Source organism: Primulina tabacum, chromosome 2 (genome assembly GCF_025594145.1).
Source record: "Primulina tabacum isolate GXHZ01 chromosome 2, ASM2559414v2, whole genome shotgun sequence".
NCBI lineage: Eukaryota > Viridiplantae > Streptophyta > Magnoliopsida > Lamiales > Gesneriaceae > Primulina > Primulina tabacum.
In genome coordinates, this window is record NC_134551.1 from 48,531,432 (window position 1) to 48,557,131 (window position 25,700).

Consider the following 25,700-nt stretch of genomic DNA (forward strand, 5'->3'; position numbering starts at 1 on the left):
CCAGAATCAGAATCATAATTCAGAAATGTTAAGAATATATATTCCTACCATTAGTTCACTAGGGAGTTTCAGTGCTTCAAAATCATATATCAGAATTAAACATACAGAAACTGTATTTTAAAACAGAATTATCAAACTGATTTCAAGATACTTATACATAAGCCCACTTACTGTAATTTGCTAGAAATTCCGATTGCTGAAGTCTGGAATATGCTTGTCTCGCTACTGGTTTTTTACAGCTCGAAAATACACTCTCTTAGCTCAATTTTCAAGTGATAACTCAAGAATTGTGTAACAACAATTTCAGAGACTTGAGGGTGTTATTTATAGGCCAAATTCTGACTGTTAGCCTCCCTATTAATGACCATAATCTGACATTAACAGCATTTATTCCATGTTAATGCTCTACCATTAGTCCACTAGAGAGTTTCAGTGCTTCAAAATCATATATCTGAATTAAACATACAGAAACTGTACTTTAAAACAGAATTATCAAACTGATTTCAAGATACTTATACATAAGCCCACTTACTGTAATTTGCTAGAAATTTCGGTTGCTGAAGTCTGAAATCTGCTTGTTTCGCTACTGGTTTTTTACAGCTCGAAAATACAATCTCTTAGCTCAATTTTCAGGTGATAACTCAAGAATTTTGTAACAACAATTTCAGAGACTTGAGGGTGTTATTTATAGGCCAAATTCTGACTATTAGCCTCCCTATTAATGACCATAATCTGCCATTAACAGCATTTATTCCATGTTAATGCTTCAGTTACAAGTCTAAGCTGAATCAGTAACTGTCAGCTGGAATCTCATTCTTCTGCTGCTTGATTTTATCTGTTGTCTGCTGCTGGATTCTAATCTGCTGGAATTCTCTCTGCTGTAAAATATCAACTTCTGAGATATTAGCTTGATGCTGGAATTGTTAGCTTCTGCTGGAATTTTCCTTTGCTACTGAATATTGCTAGCTGCTGGAAATATTAACTTCTGCTGGAGTTTTGCATTGCTGCTGAAATGCTGGAAATTCGGGTTCTCACATGCGGAGTCACGCATATACCTCGTATATTTTGATCAATGATAGTCGTTGAATATGCAATGAGGACAATACTCTCAATGTAGCATCTCATTAACCATCGGGACATTAAAGTTAGCTAAGATGGTTCGATACATATGTTGTCACGATTCATGATAGCTCTTCAAGAAACTATAACCGAATAAAACAATTTTTTCCAAATACCTCAATTTTGTGGATGGGTTTGGTCGTTTGGACCATGTATTTTCAACATATTACTTAATAAGGAAAACTACAATTTTGGTCAAGCAAATTTAGTTATTTGTGTCTTATATATTATTACATTTCAGTTTTGATCTTGTATATTTTAATTTTTGACAATTTTAGTTTTTTTCCAAGATTGTCCTGATGTGGTAATGTAACTGCCACATCGGCACCATGTCAGTTATGCATCAATGTCACATCAGAAAAGAATGACTAAAATAAAATAAAAAAAAATAGATAGCGGAGTAAAACTGAAATTTGACAATATAAATAATCAAAATCGCAAACAAATAAACATATATATAGAGCAAAACTTATTGTTTCCCTTACCTAAAACTTATGCGTATATGTATATTGCCTATTCATACACTGAGTATAAGCACAAAATATTGATGGAAGTTGAGTTAGATGCTAACATGAAATAACAAAGTATGAAATTTTGCGAACACGTTGTGTGAGGAGTCATGGAGTGTATTGTCTTGAAGGAAACCGAAATCGACAATATAGACTGATGTTGACAAAAATAGTGATACCTCTCCGAAGATTGGGATTCAACGAGGGAGGTCAACCCCCGACCTAAGAGTAGCCTGAAATCACAAACGAGAATGTGAAAATGGGGATGAAAGGTATTTTTTATGTGTATCTCCTCTTACGTCCAGGTTAAAGAATATGAAAAATATAAATAATGTTATTAGTAAGTGATACCCCATAAATAGGTCCCTCAAGATCAGGCCCAAACATCCGGCCCATCCTTATCCCAGATCGAAGGCCCATGACAGGCCCAAATATTCTCCTATAAATACCAGGTTTGAGTGTCTAAGTCAGGATTCACTATATTAATTTTTAACGACACCCTTAGCTGTTTTCTCACTCTATTCGCATTATCTGACTTGAGCGTCGGAGATGCTACGTCGGGACACCCTCCCGTCCTCCTTCTAGCAGTATCCTTCGTGATTTCAGGTCTAGAGTGAATTCGAGGTCTGCATTCGGGCTAGTGTCACCTGCTGGAACCGAACCCTAAATTTTCAGTGAGTATCACTTGGTGCCGTCTGTGGGAAGTTTGAGCTGAGACAAAGAGATGGTAGGTCAGAGAGGGAGAAGAAGAATTAATTCAGTGTCGTCGCGTTCTCAGATGAGACCCGAACATCCTCTTCTTGAGGAGACGAGATGTGAACAACCTCGTCCTGAGACGAGGGCCGAACAACTTCATGCTCGATGAGAATGTAGGGAACTTGACCGTGGAACAATTGGGTCAATTCATTAACAAAACAGTAGACGAGGCCATGAAGAGGAACAAAGAATCTATGTTTGCCAAAGAACAGGACACTCGCCAAGAACGAGAGGAGAATGCGGAGGGTCGTCAGAGCAGGGTCGAAGAGACGCGGCCCCTCCCGAGTGGAAAGAATCCAGAGATGGAGGAGATGAGGAGGGAGATAAGAATGTTGAGGCAGCAATTGGGAAACAGAGCTCCAGCTCCCAAGAAAGAGAGTCCTTTTTCCCCCGTCATTTTGAAGGAAGGGCTTCCCCCAAGTTTTCGATAGTCAAGTGTGGGAGAGTATGATGGGTGTACTGACCAGAAGAACACTTTGGAATATTTGAGAATGCGGCTTTGTTACATCAGCATTCAGATGGAGTTAAGTGCATGGTTTTCCTTAGCACGTTGGTGAGATCAGCCCAGCAGTAGTTTAATACGCTGCAGCCCAACTCCATATGGTCTTTCGAGGATTTTTCTATGGCTTTTTTACACCGATTTTCTAGCAACGAGAGGTACCAGAAAAATTATCTAAACATGTTCGTGATTAAGCAACAAGAAGCGGAAATTTTGCGATAATTTATTTAGCATTTCAACAATGCAACACTGGAGATACCAGCGGCGACCCCTGATATTATGATAAGTACCTTCACCCAAGGGCTGAGAGGAAGAGAATTCTTCAAATCCCTAGTCAAGAAACCTCCGTTGAGCTATGATGATCTTTTAGCTTGGGCAGAAAGGTACGTGAACCTACAAGATGCACAAGGACACAAGAGGATGGAGCAGCGACTTGGAGGAAGTAGGGTTGAGGGAGCGGAGAGAGAGGGTAGGAAGAGAGGTGTGAGTGAGAGAGAAGAGGATAAAAGTAGAGGTAGAGGAAAATTCTCATCCCATGTTGCTCTGAATAGGAATCGAGACAAGGTGAGGGAATCAGAAAGGAAGTGGGAGAAATCGCAGAGGGTTGAGACTGATGCTAGATTTCCTCCGCTTGATAAACAAGAGAAAAGAAGAGAGAAAAGTTGGAGAATGCGCAGGACAATGCTTTAACGAGGTCCTGGAATGCTTACCACCTTGAAATATTACTCTTGACTTTATTGTTAATGTATTTTGTTTCTGAATTTGTCCTGCATAATCGATTGAAAATTAATAAAACCAATTTCTTGTATTAAGTTCATGGATGTTGTATTATTATGAGGATGACATGAGCTGAAATTTACCTACTTGAGCTAAGCCTAGCAGAGGAGAAATGTTTGAGAGATTGGAAATTGAATTTTCTTACTTGGACTATGCCTAGTAGAGGAGAAGAGGTAAGAAAATTGAAAATTAAATTTTCCTACTTGTGTTATGCCTAGTAGAAGAGAAGAGTTTGAGAGATTAAAAATTGAATTTTCCTACTTGGGTTATGCCTATTAGAGGAGAAGAGGCGAGAAGATTGAAAATTAAATTTCTTACTTGGGCTATGCCTAGTAGAGGAGGAAGTTTGAGAGATTGAAAATTGAAATTTTCTACTTGGGCTGCCTAGTAGAAGAGAAGAGGTGAGTAGATTGAAAATTAAATTTTTCTACTTGGGCTATGCCTAGCAAATGAGAAGAGTTTGAGAGATTGAAAATTGAATTTTCCTACTTGGGCTATGCCTAGTAGAGGAGAAGATGTGAGGAGATTGAAAATTAAAATTTTCCTACTTAGGCTATGCCTAGTAGAGGAGAAGAGGTGAGTAGACTGAAAATTAAATTTTTCTACTTGGGTTATGCCTAGTAGAGAATAAGAGTTTGGGATATTGAAAATTGAATTTTTCTACTTGGACTATACCTAGTAGAGGAAAAAATGTGAGGAGATTGAAAATTAAATTTTACCTACTTGGGCTATGCCTAGTAGAGGAGAAGAGGCGAGGAGATTGAAAATTAAAATTTTCCTACTTGGGCTATGCCTAGTAGAGGAGAAGATGTGAGCAGACTGAAAATTAAATTTTATCTACTTGAGCTATACCTAGTAGAGGAGAAGAGGTGAAAATACTGACAATTAAATTTTACCTACTTGGGCTATACCTAGTAGAGGAGAAGAGGTGGAGAGATTGAAAATTAAATTTTGACTATTTAGACTGTGCCTAGTAGAGGAGAAGAGTTTTTGAGGAGAAAAATAAAATTTTACCTAATTAGGCTGCACTTAGTAAAAGAGAAGAGTTGGGGAGTAGAAAAATTAAATTTGACCTACTTGGGCTGCGCCTAGTAAAGGAGAAAAGTTGGGGAGGAGAAAAATTAAATTTACCTACTCAGGCTACGCCTAGTAGAGGAGAAGAGTTGGGGAGAGGGAAAATTAAATTTTACCTACTTAGGCTACGACTAGTAGATGAGAAATTAAATTTTACCTACTTGGGCTATACCTAGCAGAGGAGAAGAGGTGAGGAGATTGAAAAATTAAATTTTATCTACTTAGGCTGCGCCTATTAGAGGAGAAGAGTTGATGAGAAGAAATTAAATTTTACCTACTTGAGCTATGCCTAGTAGAGGAAAATAGGTGGAGAGATTGAAATTTAGTATTTTCCTGCTAAGGTATCGCCTAGCAGAGGAGTCAGATGATGAAGAGGTGGAAGTTTTATTTTTCTGCTAAGACATCACCTAACAGAGGAGTCAGGGGTGAGGAGGTGAAACTTTTATCTTCCTGCTAAGACATCGCCTGGCAGAGAAGTCAGGGGTGAGGAGGTGAAACTTTATTTTCCTGCTAAGGCATCGACTGTCAGAGTAGTCAGGGGTGAGGAGGTGAAACTTTTATTTTTCTGCTAAGGCATCGTCTAGCAGAGGAGTCAGGAGTTAGGAGGTGGAACTTTTATTATCTGCGCTGCGCAGGGCGAGCGCTCGAGGGCGGGCTGGCGTGCGGGCGAGGAGATGTAATGGTGGCGGGAAGAGAACGAGGGCGTGCTGGGCGAGTTCACTTGCCCGAGGGCAGGCTGACGTGCGGGCGAGGAGATGTGGTGGTGGCGGGCGAGGAGATGTGGGGATGAGCTTTGCAACCTTGAAAATATACAATAAAGAAAGTCCCTGCAGGAAAGGGCATCGATCGTACGTTGCAGAAAGACAAAACCTACAAGAGTGATTCAAGGAGGTATGTAACTGCTAAATTCCAATTTCTTACACTGCATGCATGCTCTGCCTTTTGTTTGTGCTTTTCTTTCTGCCTAAACGTTTTCATGCATGCCTCCTCTCTGGAGAATGACATAAAATTACAACTGATAGGTCTTGTCAAATTCCCATCCAACCAAGTACGGTGCTAAATTTGACCCTTTCTTTTTAAATTATTATTTTTTAATTTACTTTGACCACTTTTCTTGTGCATGCATGGAATTAATGTCATGTCCCGAGCTCGAGCTCGTGTCTGCATGACTGCACAATTGGTCTCTATAGCAAGTATTTTGTATTCATATTCGTTTTATGAAAATGATTAACTCAAGTTGCTATAGGAGTTCATTGTAACCCATTATAAACTCATTTTAAAATGTTAATTTTTTACCACGTAAGACATAAAGTATCACAATAAATGCTGAAATAACAAGTTCATGAGTAAAATGGTTTGGGTTATATCTTTTTGCTATCACTGTTTTTCAAATTAGCAAATGCCAAGTCTTGATCCATTTCTTGTAAGAAGCGTTGGGAAGCTTCTAGTAAATTCAAACACTCCTACACTTAATTTAGCTGCTTTCTTGTAAAAAAATTTAAAAAATGAATCCAATTTTTTGAGAATTTATCCCTTTCAGTAACGATTATCTCGCACACTTTATCTTAGGGCCAGACTTCCCTTTACATCATGCCCATTCTTCGCATCATTCCAAGCACATTTTTGGATTTTCACGGATTCTGAATTAAGTTTTGATGAGTTAAACTCCGAGATAAATTTAAAAAAAAAACTCCGGTTTAAGCTTGATCCTGGGGAACCTCGTTGAACCAGATCAACTACTGATAGTGTTTATGAAAGGTAACTCAATAATATGTGTAAATACGAGCTTTATATTCAAATAAAGGAACGATATATACCACTAGTATAAGTCATAAAATGTTATTGATTCTATAATTATTATTAGAATCAGAAACCCCGGTTTTAATTTCAAGTGGGAACACTGCGAACTGACATATACCAATTGCATCAGTGATATAAGCTTGAATATAAATCCAGTTGTCTTTTTAATGTAGAGTGTAGGATTCGCTTCTTTGATAGGGTTAGATTGTAAAATCATCTTAGAATCCACTGATATATTTTTTTACTACGATAAAGTCTTTCGACGAGCACTGAGTAAATTCTTATACCAACGTAGTAGCATGCAAATCACGCTAGTTAGTTAATTATATGCAACAGGCTCGCCCAAGAATGTGTTGATGGGGAAAATCGAACTCGTGCATAATCATTTATCAAATACTGACTTACTCTACTAACTCAAACACTCATCAAAGCTAAAATTCGCTAATATTGTATTAACATAAGATGCGTGAAGAAGAATGAAGATAGTTACCGAAAGCAATTGAAGAATAAATAAAAATAGTCATTTTTAGTATTGGTCAGCTACGTAATATCGAATCCAATCAAATCGTGCAAAATATATATAATATATTACACATTTGTGAGAACATGTAAATATATATTTACAGTCAAATTGAATGAGAAAAAGAATACCACACCACGCGAATTCGTGATATACATACAGATTACTCGATAATATTAAAGAAAATAATAGTAAATAACTTTAATACATTACATGCATAGCTATATATGATTCTTCTGTTCTGCATAAGCTCTGACTCCACTGCTGCATGGCCACTTATAAGCATAAATCGTGTTCCATAAAAATTGCGATATTTGTATTGTAAACTCCAAATTTAGGCTCTATCAGTCGATTCTATACCCGCGACAGTGTATGCAGTGATTTATTATTGCTGGTTTTGGACTTTGGTGATCTGGATTTGGCCTTTACTGTTGCACATATGAATGACAGTGACACTTTATTAGGGAGTAGAGGATTCTGTAGTGACCCATTCATCGTCTTCGAGGATGCAGATATGCATGCCACTTTTTGTTCGACAAAATTAAAGCATCCTAGGCAACATTGCTTAGTTAATTTGAAATATCACATGCACATATTATATTTATATATATATATATATATATTATTGAAATCATGTTAATGTAGCGCCTCTTGATCTCTTTGGACTTTGCCGAATGGTCAAGTTAAAATGTGATTCAATTCATGAAGTGATGTTATGAAGTGATCACGAAGGCTTTTCATTTTTTATAAATAGGATCTCCCTCATTTGCATTCATCATACCTTTCTCTTCTTCTCATTTTTCTCTAATTTATTTTTATATGCGAATTTTTAAGTATTAACGCTTAAAGTTCAAATTTTCAAAATATAAAATCTTGAGTTTCGATTTTCTAAGCTTATACGCTTAAATTCAAACTTTAGAATTAAATTCAAGAGTTGTCTTCTAATTTTGAATTTTTTAATAATTTGCGCTTAAATCCAAGTTTTGCAAAATTTAAACTTTTGGAATTGAATTTTTAAGTTTAACGCTTAGAATTCGAAATTAGAACGTTTGCGTATCATCTTCATAGCGTTCTAAACATTTCAAGTTCGTGTGGCTTTAAAATTTGTAGTGCTACTATTTTAAAGCCGTAGTCGTTGTATCTTGAAAACGAATTGCCAACAACCGTGAGCACCGAGGCGGGACAATATCGTTTTAAAGAAAAAGAGTCAAACTCTTAGCCTCAACTATTCTCGTGGCCTTTTGGTTCAACCATTTCTATCCCAAAATTTTCCAAGAAAAATAAAAGAATACCTACCAACATATATATATACATATATATATATATATATGTTGTATGTCTGTATGAGTATATATATGTATGCGCGCGCGCTCATTAAGTTCAATTTTTTGGAGTATGATTGAGTTGGAACTCAATGCTTGACATGGGTACTTACTAATTTACGTGTCTTTCAAAGTGTTAAAGGTCAATATATGCATGTATTATTATATAAAAGTGAATTATTATATAAAAGTGATATTTAAATAAAAATCCAATAATCACAAAAACAAAAAACAATATAACTTGAACGAGAATCTGATTGATTAATTTACCAATAGAATTTTGTCAAAATTTTCGACAAGATACATCTCAATAGAAAACTTAAGAGTAACGACAGCATATGTATAGTCAAAAACCTAAAAAAGTTTACCATACATGAGGTCAAATAAAACAATATTTATTCTGTGGATGAATTACTTCAATCTTTATATTAAAATCTCGTGATTTCCCTTAGATTTGGTTGGTTTAAATATTCGACAAAAACTTGTGTGAGACGGTCTCACGGGTCGTATTTTGTGAGACGGGACTCTTATTTGGGTCATCCATGAAAAAAGTATTAATTTTTATGCTAAGAGTATTACTTTTTATTGTGAATATCGGTAAAATTGACATGTCTCACAGATAAAGAATCCTGAGACCGTCTCACAAAAGACCTACTCTCAAGGTTATGCAATCATCATATATACATATACATTGACTAAATTCAGCAAAAAATAATGAATCCCAGAAATGTATTAATTATTAGACATTCAAATACGGTAACAGAAATTTTGTAGTACTTTTTCTAATTTAAATCTCGAATGCGACAACAGCAAGCATGTCAGTTGCATGTAATTTCTTGACATTCCTTGCAATGCATGACATACATTCATTCTTCGTTTTCACCTTTTCAGCCCCTATAAAATTCACGCACCTACACCTATTCTTTTTCCAATAATTGATTGATATATATACACGTATATATAATAATATATATTCCTATATCACATCACAAAGATCACACTAAAATAGAAATGGGTCGTTCTAAAATGCAAAGGAGAATGGCTTTGCGGAGAAAGCTTCAGATTTTGAGAACTCTCACCAACTCCAAATCCGTAAGTTGCGAAATTTTCTAAAAACATACAATTAATTAAATTTGTATCCTAATTTATTTTTTGTTAATTATAAGAGTTATTTATTAAATATTAATACAAGATATTACTTTGTTGCTCGGAATGGCCGGGGGCAGGTCAAGAAGAGGGCTATTATCTTGGATGTTTTCCTCTACATCTACGAGTTGAAGCTGCGAGTTGAAGCAATCAAAAGAGAATACCGATACCTAGTCAATCACATCCAAGTACGTGTAGTATATCGCTTGTTACGCATGATAATGCATTGAATGTTCGACTCAAGTTCTACGATCTTATTCACGTATATTGATTATCGTACTTATATTATGTATCATTCGTCTTCTCATCAATGAGACTATTACTTGATGCTTTTTTTTAAATAAAAACCCACTTGAACAATATAATAATTATACTCGTTATTCATTTACAATTTTCGATAATTAATTTGAACAGGATGTGAAAGTAGAGAAGCTTGGGACGGGGATTTTCACGGTGAGAGTGACATGCAAGAAAAGTGAAGTGATAATGGGGTCCATTCTTGAAGCCTTTGAAGAAATGAAAGTGAATGTTATTCAATCAAGAGTGACCTGCAAACACTTTTTTGGGATGGAAGCCATTGTTGAAGCTTCCGCCGATACTGATGAAACAATGGTGAATGAAGCTGTACTCAAGGCTGTTCAAAGTGATCACTGGAAAATATGACTTATTATTGATGATTAATCAATCATGCACCTAGTGTTTGTTCATGTCGCTCTCGTTTCGAAGCTCGAATAGTTCACAGAAAGTGATGCGACTTAACTATTAAAGGCTAAAAGCGTGTTTCGGAACTCATTTTGTAGTTCAAGTCGAATATGTTGTCATGTATCTTCCCTGCATTGTAAGAAAGAAGAATTCTTAATAGTAAGAAAAATAAAAGGAAAAAAAAAGAAAAAAAATTAAGAAACATCAAATTAATCTATTTCACACACATCCACGTCATTAATTTCATAAATCATGGGTTTAATTCATGCTAGGAGAACGATCACGTACACAAAACAATATTATATTTTAAAAATTAGTTATTTTGGGTTTTTATCTCAATTTTGTTAATTTATTTATAAATTAATTACTTAAAATTATTATATGTTTTTTAATTTATAAATATTTTCTCGTGATATCTCATACTGATACGATACATAAAATTTAAGTTTGGTATCATATCGTACCGAATTTTTCGGTATACCAAATTATCAATATTTTATATACGTGATCATTCTCCTAGGATGAATTAAAAATCCATGCACGTGAATTATCGGGTACTTAGTGCTATCTCAATAAACGTAAGGGAATACTCTTATAAATATATTTAAATAAAATGTTGTGATTTCTAATAAATTGCAAAAACTTGTGTGTGAGACGGTCTCAGGAGTCGTATTTTGTGATACAGATCTCTTATTTGGGTCATCCATGATAAAGTATTACTTTTTATGCTAAGAATATTACTTTTTATTGTGAATATCGGTAGGATTGACACGTCTTATAGATAAAGATTCGTGAGACCGTCTCACAAGAGACCTACTCCTAATAAATGTCTCAGTGTTATGTGCATGACAGTTGGCTAGTAAAATTTCACAAATTTAATTTCGAATCCAGCTATATTTATTCCATGGACCAAAAATATAATTCTACTTTCTTATTAACAATGGTGACATTATGATAATAATGGGACAAAATTAATATTTACCGATTCGTATTAATTTTTTTATTTTTTATTCTAGAAAAGGAGTCGTATTAATTAAGCATAAGCGCCTGAGATGACTTACATATAAACTAAACTAATCGTTGATAAATTACTAAAGTAATTACGAAAAAAAATTCTATTAAAATAATCTTTAAAAAATGCAAATAATATCGACACTTATCACTTATATATCGATAAGCTATAGATATGATCGTCTGATTGAGTGCGTCATCAGACGATAATTAATTTCATTAAAAAATTATATTAATTATATGTGGGGTTCAACTAACTTAATTATCAATTCTCCATTAAATATTATTAATTACAGTATAATTTTATACAATGGAATCTAATCGAATAAATATTAATTAATGACTAATATTTATATTAATAACATGAAATTAAAATGTATTACTTTATATGTCAAAAGTATTATTTTTTTTCTTTTAATTATGAACAAAGTTAACTCATCTAAAAATGTTTGTCTCTAGCACATGAATTTCTAGCACACGTAAAGTCGTCTCACAGGAAGCCTACTTGATACAGCTTGGATGGGCTCACTATCTTTGGCACATCCCTAGCCCAAATGGAAGGCAGGCCCATGACAGGTCCAGGTATTCTCTAATAAATATCAGGTTTGAGCATACAACTCATAGATATCATCAATATACTTTTTTTCAGCAGCACCCTTAGCTGCTCTCCCCTTATATCATCAGTCTCTGACTAGAGCATCGGAGGGCTACGCCGTGACACCCTCCCGGACCCTTCTAACTGACTTCTTCGTGATTTCAGGCTCAAGACAAATTTGAAGCATGTGTCTGGAATAGAGTCACCTGCTGGAATCGGACCCTAAATTTTCAATGAGTATTAATACTCGTGACTAAGCAATTTGTTATCGAAGAAGCACAAGACTTTTCTGGTCTATATTGTTATTCAGTTTATGCTATCAAAAATTTTAAAGGATCGGAATATCAACACCCTGTTCTATTTCAGCAGCAAGACCAAAACTTGTCACAATAGGCAAATCTCCATTAAGCCATTTTACATACCATGATAACACAATAGCTTCACGAGCTAAAAGACGAGTCATTCTATTTGTAATCTTAATTTCTCTTATGTTCAAGCAAAACGAAGGAGTTAGATTTCATAAAAGTTTGAATTTCCAGTGCTAGAACACCATTTGGTCCCAAGTCCTCATCCAGTACATTGATGGCGTCAATTGCTTGAATAGGGTGAGAGTATTCATATACTTATAAAATAAACATAATAACAGTTAACTCCGCTCCTTTCACAGATCCCGAGTTCCTAATTTTGCATGCTGAAGCACCCCGAACTAAGCCTAGAGAATCTTGATCAACTACTTTCCCAACGTTAAATCTATTCTCATGCTCGTCAAACCCCGCATCAACATCAAACTAATGGGTTCGACGCGATTCAGAATTACGTAGATTGCATATTTGTGTCATGCACACTAAGTTTACCAGTGTGTTTTTTTTTTTAAGAAGAAATTTTAATGGATAATTAATAGTTGAGTGGAATGATAACTCTAGAAAAGGCATGTAAAAATGATGTTTTTTAAAGCATGTATATGTAATATGTTTCTCCTATTACGAGTTTAAATGCTTTAGTAAATTATTTTATGGAAAATTGCGAATTTGGTTTATATATTTGTCCATTTTGATGATTTTGTTATCGAATTTTGGTTTTAATTTTATATTTTTAAATTTTTTAAAATATTAATTATTTTTTCTAAGTGTTATGTAAGATTATAATCCAGGAACGCGCGGAGCCACCCCAAAGGCTGGGGTGGGCTCCAGCCCAGTCTACTTTTTTGGGTCTAATTAGGAATATGGATTGAGTTTTTTTTTTTTTTAAATTTTAGCCTTGTATTTTTAATTTTAGCCCAATATTTAGCCCATTTCTTGAGGCTTTTCTTTCACAGCCGTCCTCCCAAAATGAAAACAAGATGATGAAACCTGCTAGTCTCCTACTGGTTGGAAATTTCACGTAAAGGAATTTTTAAATATTTGATTTATATTATTTAATGTTGTTTATCGATTCATTCAGCCCAGGATAAAAATATTTTCTGGATACGTCCATGTTATAATCACAGTTTTTCCATTATTCCAATGCTAAAAAGAACATTACTCAAACTCTAAATTAAGGGTACCACTCGTATAACCCAAAAATCAACTCAATCAAAAAAGGAGAATTATATGAATCGGTAAACTTTATTTTATAAATAAATAATAATAACAAAATTAGATAGCCCTTGAATCAACAGAATTTCCAAGATTAATGTCTTTCAAATGTAAGAAATATGACACATATTAGAAGAGGCGTGGCATGTAGGAATTGACGACGACCAAAAAACCTATCATTTTTTACGAACATGCAGCCTCAGCTTTAGAAATTGAGACGTGCACACACCTCTTCCTTTGACAATAAGGTTCCCGCAATAACTCATCGATGGTGTGAGATGCCTATAAATAGCAGTGATTGAGGTCCCTAAGCATATACCTCATAAGAAAATTATACACCATCTATCGAGATGGTGGAGTGCTTAGAAGACTTCAACATAAAGGAAAAGCAGAGAAATCAAAATTTTTCAATGGCCGGAGGTAACACTCGATTTATTTCCGCATATTGATTATCATGTTTATATACGTGCAGAAACATGATTTTTAGAAAAAAAATTCTAACATTTAGTATCAGAGCCATGATACATCTGCCTTGAAAATATTTGTTTTCATATCATGAAATTTTGGGAAAAAAATTTTAAGTTTTACGTAAGAAACTTAAAATTTAAAGATCAGACATAATAATATTAAGAGACTTACCTTAGAATTGTGTTCTCAATCGGAGTTTGAATTTCTTCCTTGAATCTTGAAAAATAAAATAAGAATTTTTGGGAGCAAAATATTTTCGGAGAAGGTGCTACTGGTTTTTTCTGAAAATAGATGAAGACTTGCACGAAATGAATAATGCATATGAACGTGTATGCATTTAAGATTTAAGAGCCCACACAGAAATTGAATGTCATTCAATTTTCCTTTCAAATGTGTCGGCAATGAATTCCTTTTACTATTATTATTTTTTTAATAATAATAATAAATGAAATTGAAAGGGACATGTCAACTACTACAAATAAATCACAATTTGGTAAGGTTTCGGTTTCCAATACTGTAGTGATGGTTTTCAGTGATTTGATTAAAATGAAAATTCTATGCAAATTCTAATACAAGTTTAGAAAATAATTTTGCATTTAGATATTATGTCAAATATTATGGATATTTATTTGATATCCACATGCAAATTCAATATTATGTTTGCATTTATTTTTGAAATTTAAAATGCAAATAATATTAAAAAAAATAATTGGTACATCAATATTCATATTATGTTCATATTAAATTATATTAAGTTTTTTATAATTTGAAATGAACATATCAAGTAAAATGTGAATACAAAATAAAATATTTCAGATGTTCACAAATTAACAAATAATCATCACTTTATCACTACTCTGATAAAAAAGAAAAACTGATTAGGAGTCTACATTTTCACGTAAATGTGATCCTCAGAAAAACTGATGGGGAATGTAATTGTTCATATTAAGTAAAAATGTGAATATAAAGTTATTTAATGAAAAAAATTTGGCTTATAAAGATTCACATAAATGTGAATAATTAAGTTGAATAATAATTATAAGGTGACGTAAGAAAACATGATCTAAGAGAGTTCTTCATATATCAATTTAAACTGCCTTGACTTGCCACTGGTCTCCCCGAGGAATGTTGCTCTGACTAGGAGTTAGGTATTTAAAGGGCCTTAGTACTACCTATCTTTCTTGGGAGCACTCTTGGAAAATGTTGATTATGTTACTAAATAATTATTATATAAAGTATTAAAGTAAAGCCAAAATTTTTTCCAGTGAACCATATAATTTTAAATAATTGAGGAATAGCCACATCATCCTTAATTATGAAAAATTGTGCATTAAGTGGATTTGGATCACATAATGGACATCAATTGTAATTACTTATATAAACATAATAAATTTTACCCCACAGAGATTTTTATTATATTTTTATATAACTAATTAGGTTAAAATATAAAATTATATATTTTTTTTAATTTACCCACAGTAGTTAAGGAAAATACATTTTGATAGTTTTATCATAAATTTACAGAAAAATCTTATTGAATTAAAATTTTAGCCTACAGGCAAATTTTATGTCACTAGATTTTTTTAAAAAAACACAAATTACATTGGTAAAACATGAAATTGTGTCAAAATTTTAAGCATATGATATTTTGTGCAGTTATGAAACCTGCGAGTTTTTCTGATATGAAATGTGACATTCCCGAACTGAAAGGCGATTATTATAAAATATGGAAAGAAAGAATTCTTCTTCAATTAAGGTGGATGGATATTGATTATGCTATACGGAAAGACGAACAATCTGCTATTACTGAAAACAGCATTCCGAATGATGTTGATCTTTATGAAAAATAGGAGCGATCTAATCGACTCTGCGTAATGTTCGTAAAGACCAAAATCTCTGCTGGTATGCGTGGTTCTGTCGATCAGCATAATAATGTCAGAGAATTACTGAAGGTTATTGATGAACAATTTTAGTCTTCAGATAAGGCACTTGCCAGCACCTTAATTATGGAATTCTCTTCATTAAGGCTCACCAGTGTGAGAGGTGTGCGAGAGCACATAATGAAGATGCGGGACATAGCGGCTCGGCTCAAGACACTTGAAGTGGAAATGTCTGAGACTTTTATTATGCACTACATTTTATGCACTCTTCCACAGCAATATGGACCCTTCAAAATTTCCTACAACACACATAAAGATAAATGGTCAATTAATGAATTAATGACCATGTGTGTTCAAGAGGAAGGAAGGTTGTTGATGGAAACAAGTGATAATGTCTTTATGACTACATAAGAAAAATTTACGAAACAAGCCAAAGTCAAGGGAAAAGGGAAAGGAATAATTCCACCTCAAGCTGACATTAAGAAAGAATCCAAGTGTTTCTTCTGTAAAAAGACGGGACACATGAAGAAGAATTGCAATAAATTTAAGGACTAACTTGAAAAGAAAGGTATTCTTACTTCATTTGTCTGTTATGAATCTAATATGGTTAATATGATTTATAACACATGGTGGGTTGATTCTTGTTCTACAATCCATGTTACAAATACCTTGCAGGGTATGCAAAACCTAATGAAGCCAATAGAAAATGAGTGAAGCATCTATTCAGGAAACAAGATGTCTTCGCATGTGAAGGCTATTGGAATTTGCTGCCTAGTGTTAAATAGTGGTTATATTTTAAAATTTAAAAAGGCCTTTTATGTTCCTAATTTTTCTAGGAATTTAATTTCAGTTTCAAAACTTGTACCTCTTGGTTATTCATTTCAGTTTTTGGATAAATCTATAAATTTGTTTTATAAATCAAATATTATTGGAAATGGTACAATGGTTGATGGCATTTTCTCTATTTCTTTACAAAATAATAACACCACCATGCATGTTCAAGGAGGTATTAAAAGATGTGTTATAAATGAATATTTCTCTATACTATGGCATCGGAGATTGTGACACATCTCCATAGAGAGAATTAAAAGATTAGTAAATGATGGAGTACTCAGTACTTATTTTGAGACTTGTGTAGACTGCATTAAGGGAAAGTAGACCAATAAGTCTAAAAAGGGTGCCAAGAGAAGTACAGAAATATTAGAAATCATACTTTCAGATATTTTTTGTCAAGATATGGACATGCAAAGTCAGAAATACTTAATCTCCTTCATTGATGATTATTCACGATACATGTATATCTACATGCTTCATAACAAAACCGAAGCACTTGAAGCCTTTAAGGTTTTTAAGGCTGAAGTGGAGAAGCAATGTGGAAAACATATTAAGATTGTGAGAACATATATAGGTGGAGAATATTACGGTATATACACTGAGAATGGACAGGCACCTGGTCTGTTTGCGAAGTTTCTCCAGGAACATGGGATTGTTGCCCAATATACTATGCCTGGTTCTCCGGACCAAAATGACGTAACTGAGAGGAGAAACCGAACATTATTGGACATGGTGAGGAGCATGTTAAGTAGCTCCAAACTTCCTAAATCCTTGTGGATTGAAGCTCTTAAGACAGCTGTATATATATTAAACCAAGTTACAACTAAGGCTGTCCCAAAAACGTCATTTGAGTTATTAAAAGGTTGGAAACCGAGTTTGCAACATATACGTGTTTGGGGTTGTCCTTCTGAAATAAGAGTTTACAACCCACATGAAAAGAAACTGGACCCAAGAACTATAAGTGGATATTTCATTGGGTATACCGAAAAATCCAAAGGGTACATATTTTATTGTCCATCTCACAACACCAGAATTGTGGAATCAAGAAATGCAAAATTTCTTGAGAATGATTTGATTAGTGGAAGTGATCATTGAAATGATATAGTTTTTTAGAATGATCACATTAATGTACAACCCTCTTATTAAAATGACAGATTGGTCGTTATTCACATCCCTCAAGACCAAATGGGTGTTAGACAACCATTTCATGAAGTTCCACAAAACGCTGATGAAAATCCATTAGATCAAGTTGTTAATGAAAAACAACAAGAAATTGTTGTTCAACCAAACAACCTTAGGAGATCTACTAGAATAAGAAGATCAGCTATATCTAGTGATTATGTTGTGTATTTACAAGAATCGGACTTTAACATCATAGCCGAAAATGATCCTGAAACGTTTTCACAAGCCATGAGTTGTAATGAGTCAAAATTAAGGTTTAATGCTATGAAAGAAGAGATGAATTCTATGGCAGTTAATGGAGTCTAGGATCTTATTCAGTTGCCTGATGGTGTAAGATCCATTGGATGTAAATGGGTATTTAAAACAAAGAAAGACTCATTAGGCAACATTGAAAGGTATAAGGCAAGACTCGTTGCTAAAGGATTCACTTAGCAGAAAGGAATCGATTATAAGGAGACTTTTTCTCCTGTATCTAAAAAAGATTTTCTTCGTATCATTCTGGCATTGGTTGCACATTTTGACTTAGATTTGCAACAAATGGATGTGAAAACAGCTTTTCTTAATGGAGAACTATAGGAAGAGGTTTATATGAAACAACCTGAAGGATTTTTCTCTAGTAATGGTGAGCAATTGGTATGTAAGCTTAAGAAATCTATATATGGATTGAAACAAGCTTCTCGTCAATGGTATTTAAAATTTCATGATGTTATCTCTTCATTCGGATTCGTAGAGAACATCATTGATCAATGTATATACCAGAAGGTCAGTGGGAGCAAGATTTGTTTCCTTATTCTATATGTGGATGATATATTACTTGCAACCAATGATAAGGGTCTGTTATATGAGGTGAAACAATTTCTCTCTAAAAACTTTGATATGAAAGATATGGGCGATGCATCTTATGTCATTAGCATGAAGATACATAGAGACCGAATTAGAGGTATTCTAGGTCTGTCTCAAGAAACCTATATGAACAAAGTTTTAGAAAGATATCGGATGAAAGATTGTTCACCAAGTATAGCTCCCATTGTGAAAGACGATAAATTCAATTTGAGCCAATGTCCAAAGAATGATCTAGAGCGGGAACAAATGAAAAACACTCCTTATGCTTCTGCTGTCGGAAGCTTAATGTATGCTCAGGTTTGTACTAGACCTGACATTGCATTTGTTGTTGGGATGTTGGGAAGTTATCAGAGTAATCCAGGTTTTGACCATTGGAAAGCTGCAAAGAAAGTAATGAGGTACCTTCAAGGGACCAAAGATTATATGCTTATGTTCAGACGAACTGAGAATTTGGAAGTAATTGGCTACTCTGATTCAGACTACGCTGGCTGCATTGATTCAAGAAAATCCACTTCAGGATATATTTTCATGCTAGCTGGTGGAGTTGTATCTTGGAGAAGTGCAAAGCAGACACTGACTGTTACTTCCACTATGGAAGTTGAGTCCGTATCTTGTTTTGAGGCAACCTCACATGGTATATGGCTGAAGAGTTTCATTTCGAGGCTTGGAATTATGGATTCTATATCTAGGCCATTAAGAATATATTGTGACAATTCAGCTGCTGTTTTTATGGCTAAAAATAACAAAAGTGGTAGTCGAAGCAAGCACATCGACATTAAGTATTTAGCCATAAGAGAACGTGTTAAAGATAAGAAGTTACTTATCGAACACATTAGCACTGCATTGATGATTGCGGATCCTTTGACTAAAGGCATGCCACCATTGAAATTTAAGGATCATACAGGAAGAATGGAACTTGGTTCCTTTATGTAATTTTGTTGTAAGAACAAATTAATGAAACAATGATGTGATATTTTCTCATATTTGTTGTGCACACATTCATTAATTCGAGAAATATCAATAAAGTTGGACCTCGAATAAACATTGTGTTTATTCATTAAGTTATACAGATTTGAGAGACATAATGCATTGTGATACATCAAAGATCATACTCGCTTTTAGAGGACATATCGTCATGATTCATGTATTTTGTTTTCTCCTATGGTAAATGAGATATATGTGTCAAGTGAGAGAATGTAATAAATATGACACATATTAGAAGAGGCGTGGCGTGTAGGAATTGGCGACGGCCAAGAAACCTATCATTTTTGACGAACATGCATGCAGCCTCAACTTTAGAAATTGAGACGTGCACGCACCTCTTCCTTTGACAATAAGGCTCCCGCAATAACTCATCGATGGTATGAGATGCCTATATCCAAGATTTGGAGATCTCTCCGGCGAACAGCGGAGATACTGACTGCTCCGCCCTATCCAATGAATTCAAGATCGCCTCCCCCTCCACTAGAAGAAGGTAATTAATTGGATTATCGATCTTATTTAATTTAATGACGTTTACTTACTTACTCGTTATATATATATATATATTTCGCTGGATGAATCGATATACACTAAAATTAATAGATTAAACAAGGATAGATTAATAGTCAAACACTTATCCAATTTTTGGTTAAAATTTTAAGAGGTTTTAATAATCATTTTGACCCGGTTTAAGATCCAATTTTGTGGATAACTATCTGATTATTAATCTAACAAATCAAGTGGAATATACTATCAAAACTCAATAAATTACATGTTTCTCATCTTATTTCTTAAAGTGTTAAAGTTATTTATTGAATAAAAACTTTATCTTAGAGTGTTGTACGTTAAATATCGATCCTGATATTTAATATATATATATATATATATATATCATTATTATTTAATTTGATTTTAACTTTAAAAAATATAAAAATAGGAAGCATCAGTGAACTCGACAGATTTATGATCAACTCGCAATACAGATTAATTTCAGTCATCAAAGCTCATTCCAGTTGTCCACATGTTTGTACTACCTGCAAATATGTAGACGATGATTAGAAAAATATTATCAAAGAAACAAAATTTAAATGCATAAAATAATTTATGTATTTGAGTTACCATCTATTGATCCAAAATCTTCTTCATCTGAGTTCTCATCTGTGTTATCATTATTTACAGTTGATCTGATAAACGAACTTTGTCATCTGTACTAATATTAAAGAAATTATTAACTTTTTTAAAAATTAATCAATACATACCCGTCTTTCAAATTTAGACAGTTGTGTTTGTCATGTGACACCTCGACGCCCGCATCCACGACACTGTCTGCCCCTTGATGTTGACTTCTCCTTCGATGATTTTAGTCTCTTCCCACGTCCTTTTGTTCTAATTTCTGAAGGATCAATGATACCAATGGCTCCATCCAAGGTTCTCCTACTTTGAATTCCACTGCGTAATGTTCTATTAATATTCATCTCCTTCATTTTGCTATCAATAGAATCAAACTGTTCAGCCAAGAAGTTTGTCCCCTCATCACTGAAAGATGCAACATCAATTAAAGCTGAAGCTTTACAAGATAGCCTCATATGTCTAGACATCAAACATCTTTTTGGATCGTCGACCACATTTTGCTCAGCCATAGTGTATAGTACGCCAATCTTTGCATCTTTTGTCCAGCGTTTGAGTATATACTGATCAGGTAAGTGGAACACTTGGTTGATATGAAAAAATGCTAACATATGCCTGTACGGAATACCCTCAAATTGAAATTTTATGCAACTACATGATATATCGTATCTTTGTATGTCATGCGTAAGCAGTCTATGTTTGGCAGAAGAAGAACTTTGAAAATTAATGACATTGTAAACCCCAAACTCAATTCCGATAGATGCTTGCTGCACATAATAACCATGACTCAGACTAATTTCATTTTGAAACTCCAACCATTTGTTTTTCGTGTATACATTCACCATTTGCAATTCCATTGGCCAGTTCGATTTAACCTTTGGCCGCTCGTTCATATCAGTATGATCGGCAACTAAATCATTGTGTCTTTGGTGTCGAAGTGCCTTATTGAAACGAATTATAAAATCCATCAATGAGTTATTGCTACAGACGTACCTCTTGAAAAATGCATGTGAACTTTCAGACCTCTGACTACTTGACATTCCTGCAGAAAATACATGGTTGAAATATGCCGGCACCCACTTATGTCGCAACTCATACATCAATGACAGCCAATCATTTTCTACCAAGTTAGCACAATTCATAACCTCTTCCCATGATCTCTCAAATTCAATAGAAGTCGTAGAATGTACAATGACATTTTTTATGCTTTGATAGTGGTCACGGAAAGTCACCGGGTTCAATTTATCTGAGAATTTGTTTAGAAGGTGCCACAAACAATATCGATGAATTGTTTTAGGGAAAACTTCGCCTATGGCTTTCGTCATAGCAGGATCCTGGTCAGTTATGATCAAGTTTGGTGCTCCTTTAAGCATGGCTTCTAGAAATTTATTAAGCAACCAAACAAAAGAATCAGTTTTCTCATCACTCAAAAATCCACAACCAAAAACAATGGTCTGATGATGATGATTAACTCCTACAAATGGTGCAAAAATCATCCCATATTTGTTGGTGTTATACGTTGTATCAAACACCACTACATCACCAAATGCAGTGTATGCCCTCCTTGATACAGGATCCGCCCAAAAACACCGAATAAATATATTGTCTGAATCAGTCTCGTAATCAAAAAAGAAAGTTGAACTCTTGTCTTTCTCAGACAGAAAGAAATCAATCAATGTTTTGGCATCAATACCCTTGTGCTCATCCCTAAGCGTTTTCTCGTAGTTTTTTATATCTCTTTCTGTGCAACCTACATGTTCAGGCCCTCCAGACTCTATTTCAAACAATCCCATTTGTTGACAAGTAGGTACATTCGCTTCTGCAAACTGTTGACTCAGTGATTTCTTTGCTGCAGAAACAGTACGATGTGAGCGTAACACATGCACCTTTGAAGGAGTTGATAGTGGATGATTATGACTTTCTATGAAGGTACTAACAACCCAACCTAGACCAGTTTGTTCCTTCACAACTAAAATCTTTGACTTACATCCAGTTCTAATCTCACCACGAGCTCTTTCCTTTACTGGTTCTTCACTTTTTGATTGTTTACTCCATCTGATTGCATCTGTATGTCCTTCTTTAAAGCATACAAATTTTTTTCAGATAACTTCTTTTGTTTTCTTACTTTTTATGCTATTGCTCATTCTTGCACTAAAACCAGATTCTCGTGCGTATTGGTTGTAGAACGAAAACGCCTCCTCTAAAGATTCGAATTTCATCCCTAATTCTGGCTTTTGATTGTCTCCTACTTGGGGAATGTATGACAGTTCATCGCCGCTGTTTTCTTCCATTCTATAATATGAAATTAACAAAATTAAAAATTGCTACACATACAATGCTAGCTAGCTCTGCAAACAATTTCGAAAAAATCGAAATTTTTTTTTAAGGATAAGAATGACTCGTGCTCGAGGTTCTCTAATGCATTCACACATACACCGAACCCAATTTTTATTTCCAACAACCTCGATTTACATTCGCGCACATATTTTTATACCAGAGGTTCTCTAATACATTCACGCACATATTCTACCGGAAATTAACAAAATTAAAAATTGCTACACATACTATGCTGGCTAGCTCTGCAAACAATTTCGAAAAATTCGAAAATTTTTTTTAATGATAAGAATGGCTCACGCTCGAGGTTCTCTAATACATTTACACATACACCGAACCCAATTTTTATTTCCAACAACCTCGATTTACATTCACGCACATATTTTTATACCCGAGGTTTTCTAATACATTCACGCACATATTCTACCGGAAATAAGAAATTTCCAACATCATCGATTTACCTTCTGATTTGAGGTGCCCGAAAAAATCCTGCACGAGATCTCCAGAATCACCTTCACTTGAAGCTCATGACCGTGTGGTGTGTTTCTTTCATTCTGTTCTGGTTGGTGAAGGCGGTAGGTGGAGGATTTAGTTTCTAAATTAAAAGCCTTTTTTGTTGATTTGAGTTTTTAACTTTTTAAAAAAAAATAAAAGAAAACTGCACAGGTGGGCTGGCGCCCACGAAAACAACACTCTATATATATATATATCATTATTATTTAATTTGATTTTAAATTTAAAAAAGATAAAGATATATTTTTATTTTGAAAAAATAATTTATTTGTATATATTTTAATAAAATAATAAAAACTAAATTTTAATGTTGGTTATGCTTATCAATAATATTTTTATTTTTATTATATTTAATTTTATGATATTTACACTTATTAATTCAAAAATTATTAATATCTTTATTATTAACATTATTATTATTATCTAATATTATGTATTGCTTACATATATGTACAACAAATAAGTAATTTTAGTAAGGGTATAACAGTAAATTTATTAATATTTAAAAGCTAATCACATATTCAAAATGTTGAACCAAACAATCTTAATAGTATATATAACATAATGTTTGATTAATAATATATCAATCTTTTTATCTATAGCATAATCAATCATTTATTTATCTCATCACTTGTACCAAACACATCCTAATAACATTAATAAAGAAATGAAGAACTTGCGTAACGGTATAGAGCCAATTGTTATTTTTTTTAAATTATAATATTTTTATGAGAAGCTTATTCAATAATTTTCTTTATACAATCAATTTGTGATCATTAAAAATCATAATTTTTAATTAACATACTTTGTTACACAATCATTTAATGAATTATTATCGAAACAATGTAACAATAATAAAGTAGTTAATGACTTACGTTTAATCTTCATTCTAATATTACATATAACGATATATATAACAAAATACATATTTCTTATGCCAAATAAAAAAAAAAGACGCTAGTCCAATTTTCGTTGCTTCATATATAGAGAGCAAAAACACTAATGTTCACCAAAGAGACCAATTTAAATTGATATTACTTGATATCTATCATCTGGTTTTAGGTGGAGTCGAGTTTATAACCCTCTATCTTCCATTAGATCCAACCCTAAAGAACAATAATCTCGCAAAAATATTTTCTTTTTAGGTAATTATAATCTTCAAAAAAAAATTTGTGAGACGGTTTCACTTATCAATTTTATGAGACGGATTTCCGATCCGACCTGACTCGACTCATGAAAAAATATTATTTTTTATGTCAAAAGTATTACTTTTTATTGTAAGTATGAATCGGTTCGATCCGTATCCCTATATCGTGAGACTTTCTCATAAGAGAAATACTCTATAATCTTTTTCAAAAAATTAAATTTCAAATTAAAATTATGTTACATTTTTAACTAGTTCCATATGTATTAAATTTATATGTAAAGGGATGGCTACAAAAAATTGGTCTCTTCATAGTGTTGTTTTACATTCATTTTGCGATTTTGATAATCTATTGTCAAATTTCGTTAGCAGTCCGTTATTTTTATTTTTTGTTGTTATAACAATTTTATTCATTTTTATTATATGATACTTATGTAGCGCTGCTGCAGTGCTTACACAACGCGACATGATGTTGATGTGTGAATCAATCCCTTGTACAAATGACGAAGTTAGAGAAATTATATTGACTTATATTCATCAACTAATCTCCTTAATTTTTTTTATCAGTTGTACTAGTTACAAACGTAATGTTATTCGAGATTTAGTTCATTTCTGAACTTGGCCGAGATTCCAGTGTGTGTGTACATGACATTTTTTAATTCGCTACTAATAGCAAAGTTCAGAATATTAAACACAACGGGGAATAAATATTAGGGTTTGATCCAATATTATTTGGCGGATTACATGATATGCATGCATGTGGGTTAATCAGTTGAAGAAATAATTTTAAAGAAAATTTTTATTTAATTTAAAGTGGAAGAAAAGCCATACAGAAGAGAATTATTTCAGTTCCACTCAAAGAAGCGGCGGGGTTGAAGCAGAAAGGTGATCAGATGAGTGCTCCGCCGTCGGATTCTTGGAAATGGAGAAAGTACGGCCAAAAGCCCATCAAAGGTTCCCCCTTCCCCAGGTACGTACGTAGTTAATCA

The 25,700-nt window shown here is 33.7% G+C and overlaps 2 protein-coding genes and 1 long non-coding RNA gene across 3 annotated transcripts; 1 reads left to right on the top strand and 2 right to left on the bottom strand.

Annotated features, from left to right (window-relative positions):
* The first annotated feature begins 9,351 nt into the window (after positions 1 to 9,351).
* LOC142537991 (uncharacterized) lies at positions 9,352 to 10,417 on the top strand. The gene is made up of 3 exons (XM_075643443.1): positions 9,352 to 9,468; positions 9,603 to 9,710; positions 9,937 to 10,417. The coding sequence occupies exons 1-3, from the start codon at positions 9,388 to 9,390 to the stop codon at positions 10,183 to 10,185; spliced, it is 438 nt and encodes a 145-aa protein (XP_075499558.1). The 5' UTR covers positions 9,352 to 9,387; the 3' UTR covers positions 10,186 to 10,417.
* A 10,152-nt stretch (positions 10,418 to 20,569) lies between these two features.
* On the bottom strand, positions 20,570 to 21,355 carry LOC142537992 (uncharacterized). Its single transcript, XR_012818625.1, has 3 exons — positions 20,852 to 21,355; positions 20,712 to 20,776; positions 20,570 to 20,626 (listed from the first exon to the last, which is right to left on the bottom strand). It is a non-coding gene; the product is annotated as an uncharacterized LOC142537992 (long non-coding RNA).
* Positions 21,356 to 21,398: 43 nt separating this feature from the next.
* On the bottom strand, positions 21,399 to 23,011 carry LOC142537807 (protein FAR1-RELATED SEQUENCE 5-like). Its single transcript, XM_075643298.1, has 3 exons — positions 22,846 to 23,011; positions 21,461 to 22,794; positions 21,399 to 21,413 (listed from the first exon to the last, which is right to left on the bottom strand). Exons 1-3 carry the CDS (start codon positions 23,009 to 23,011, stop codon positions 21,399 to 21,401), a joined length of 1,515 nt encoding a protein of 504 aa, XP_075499413.1.
* Between the last annotated feature and the right edge of the window lie 2,689 nt (positions 23,012 to 25,700).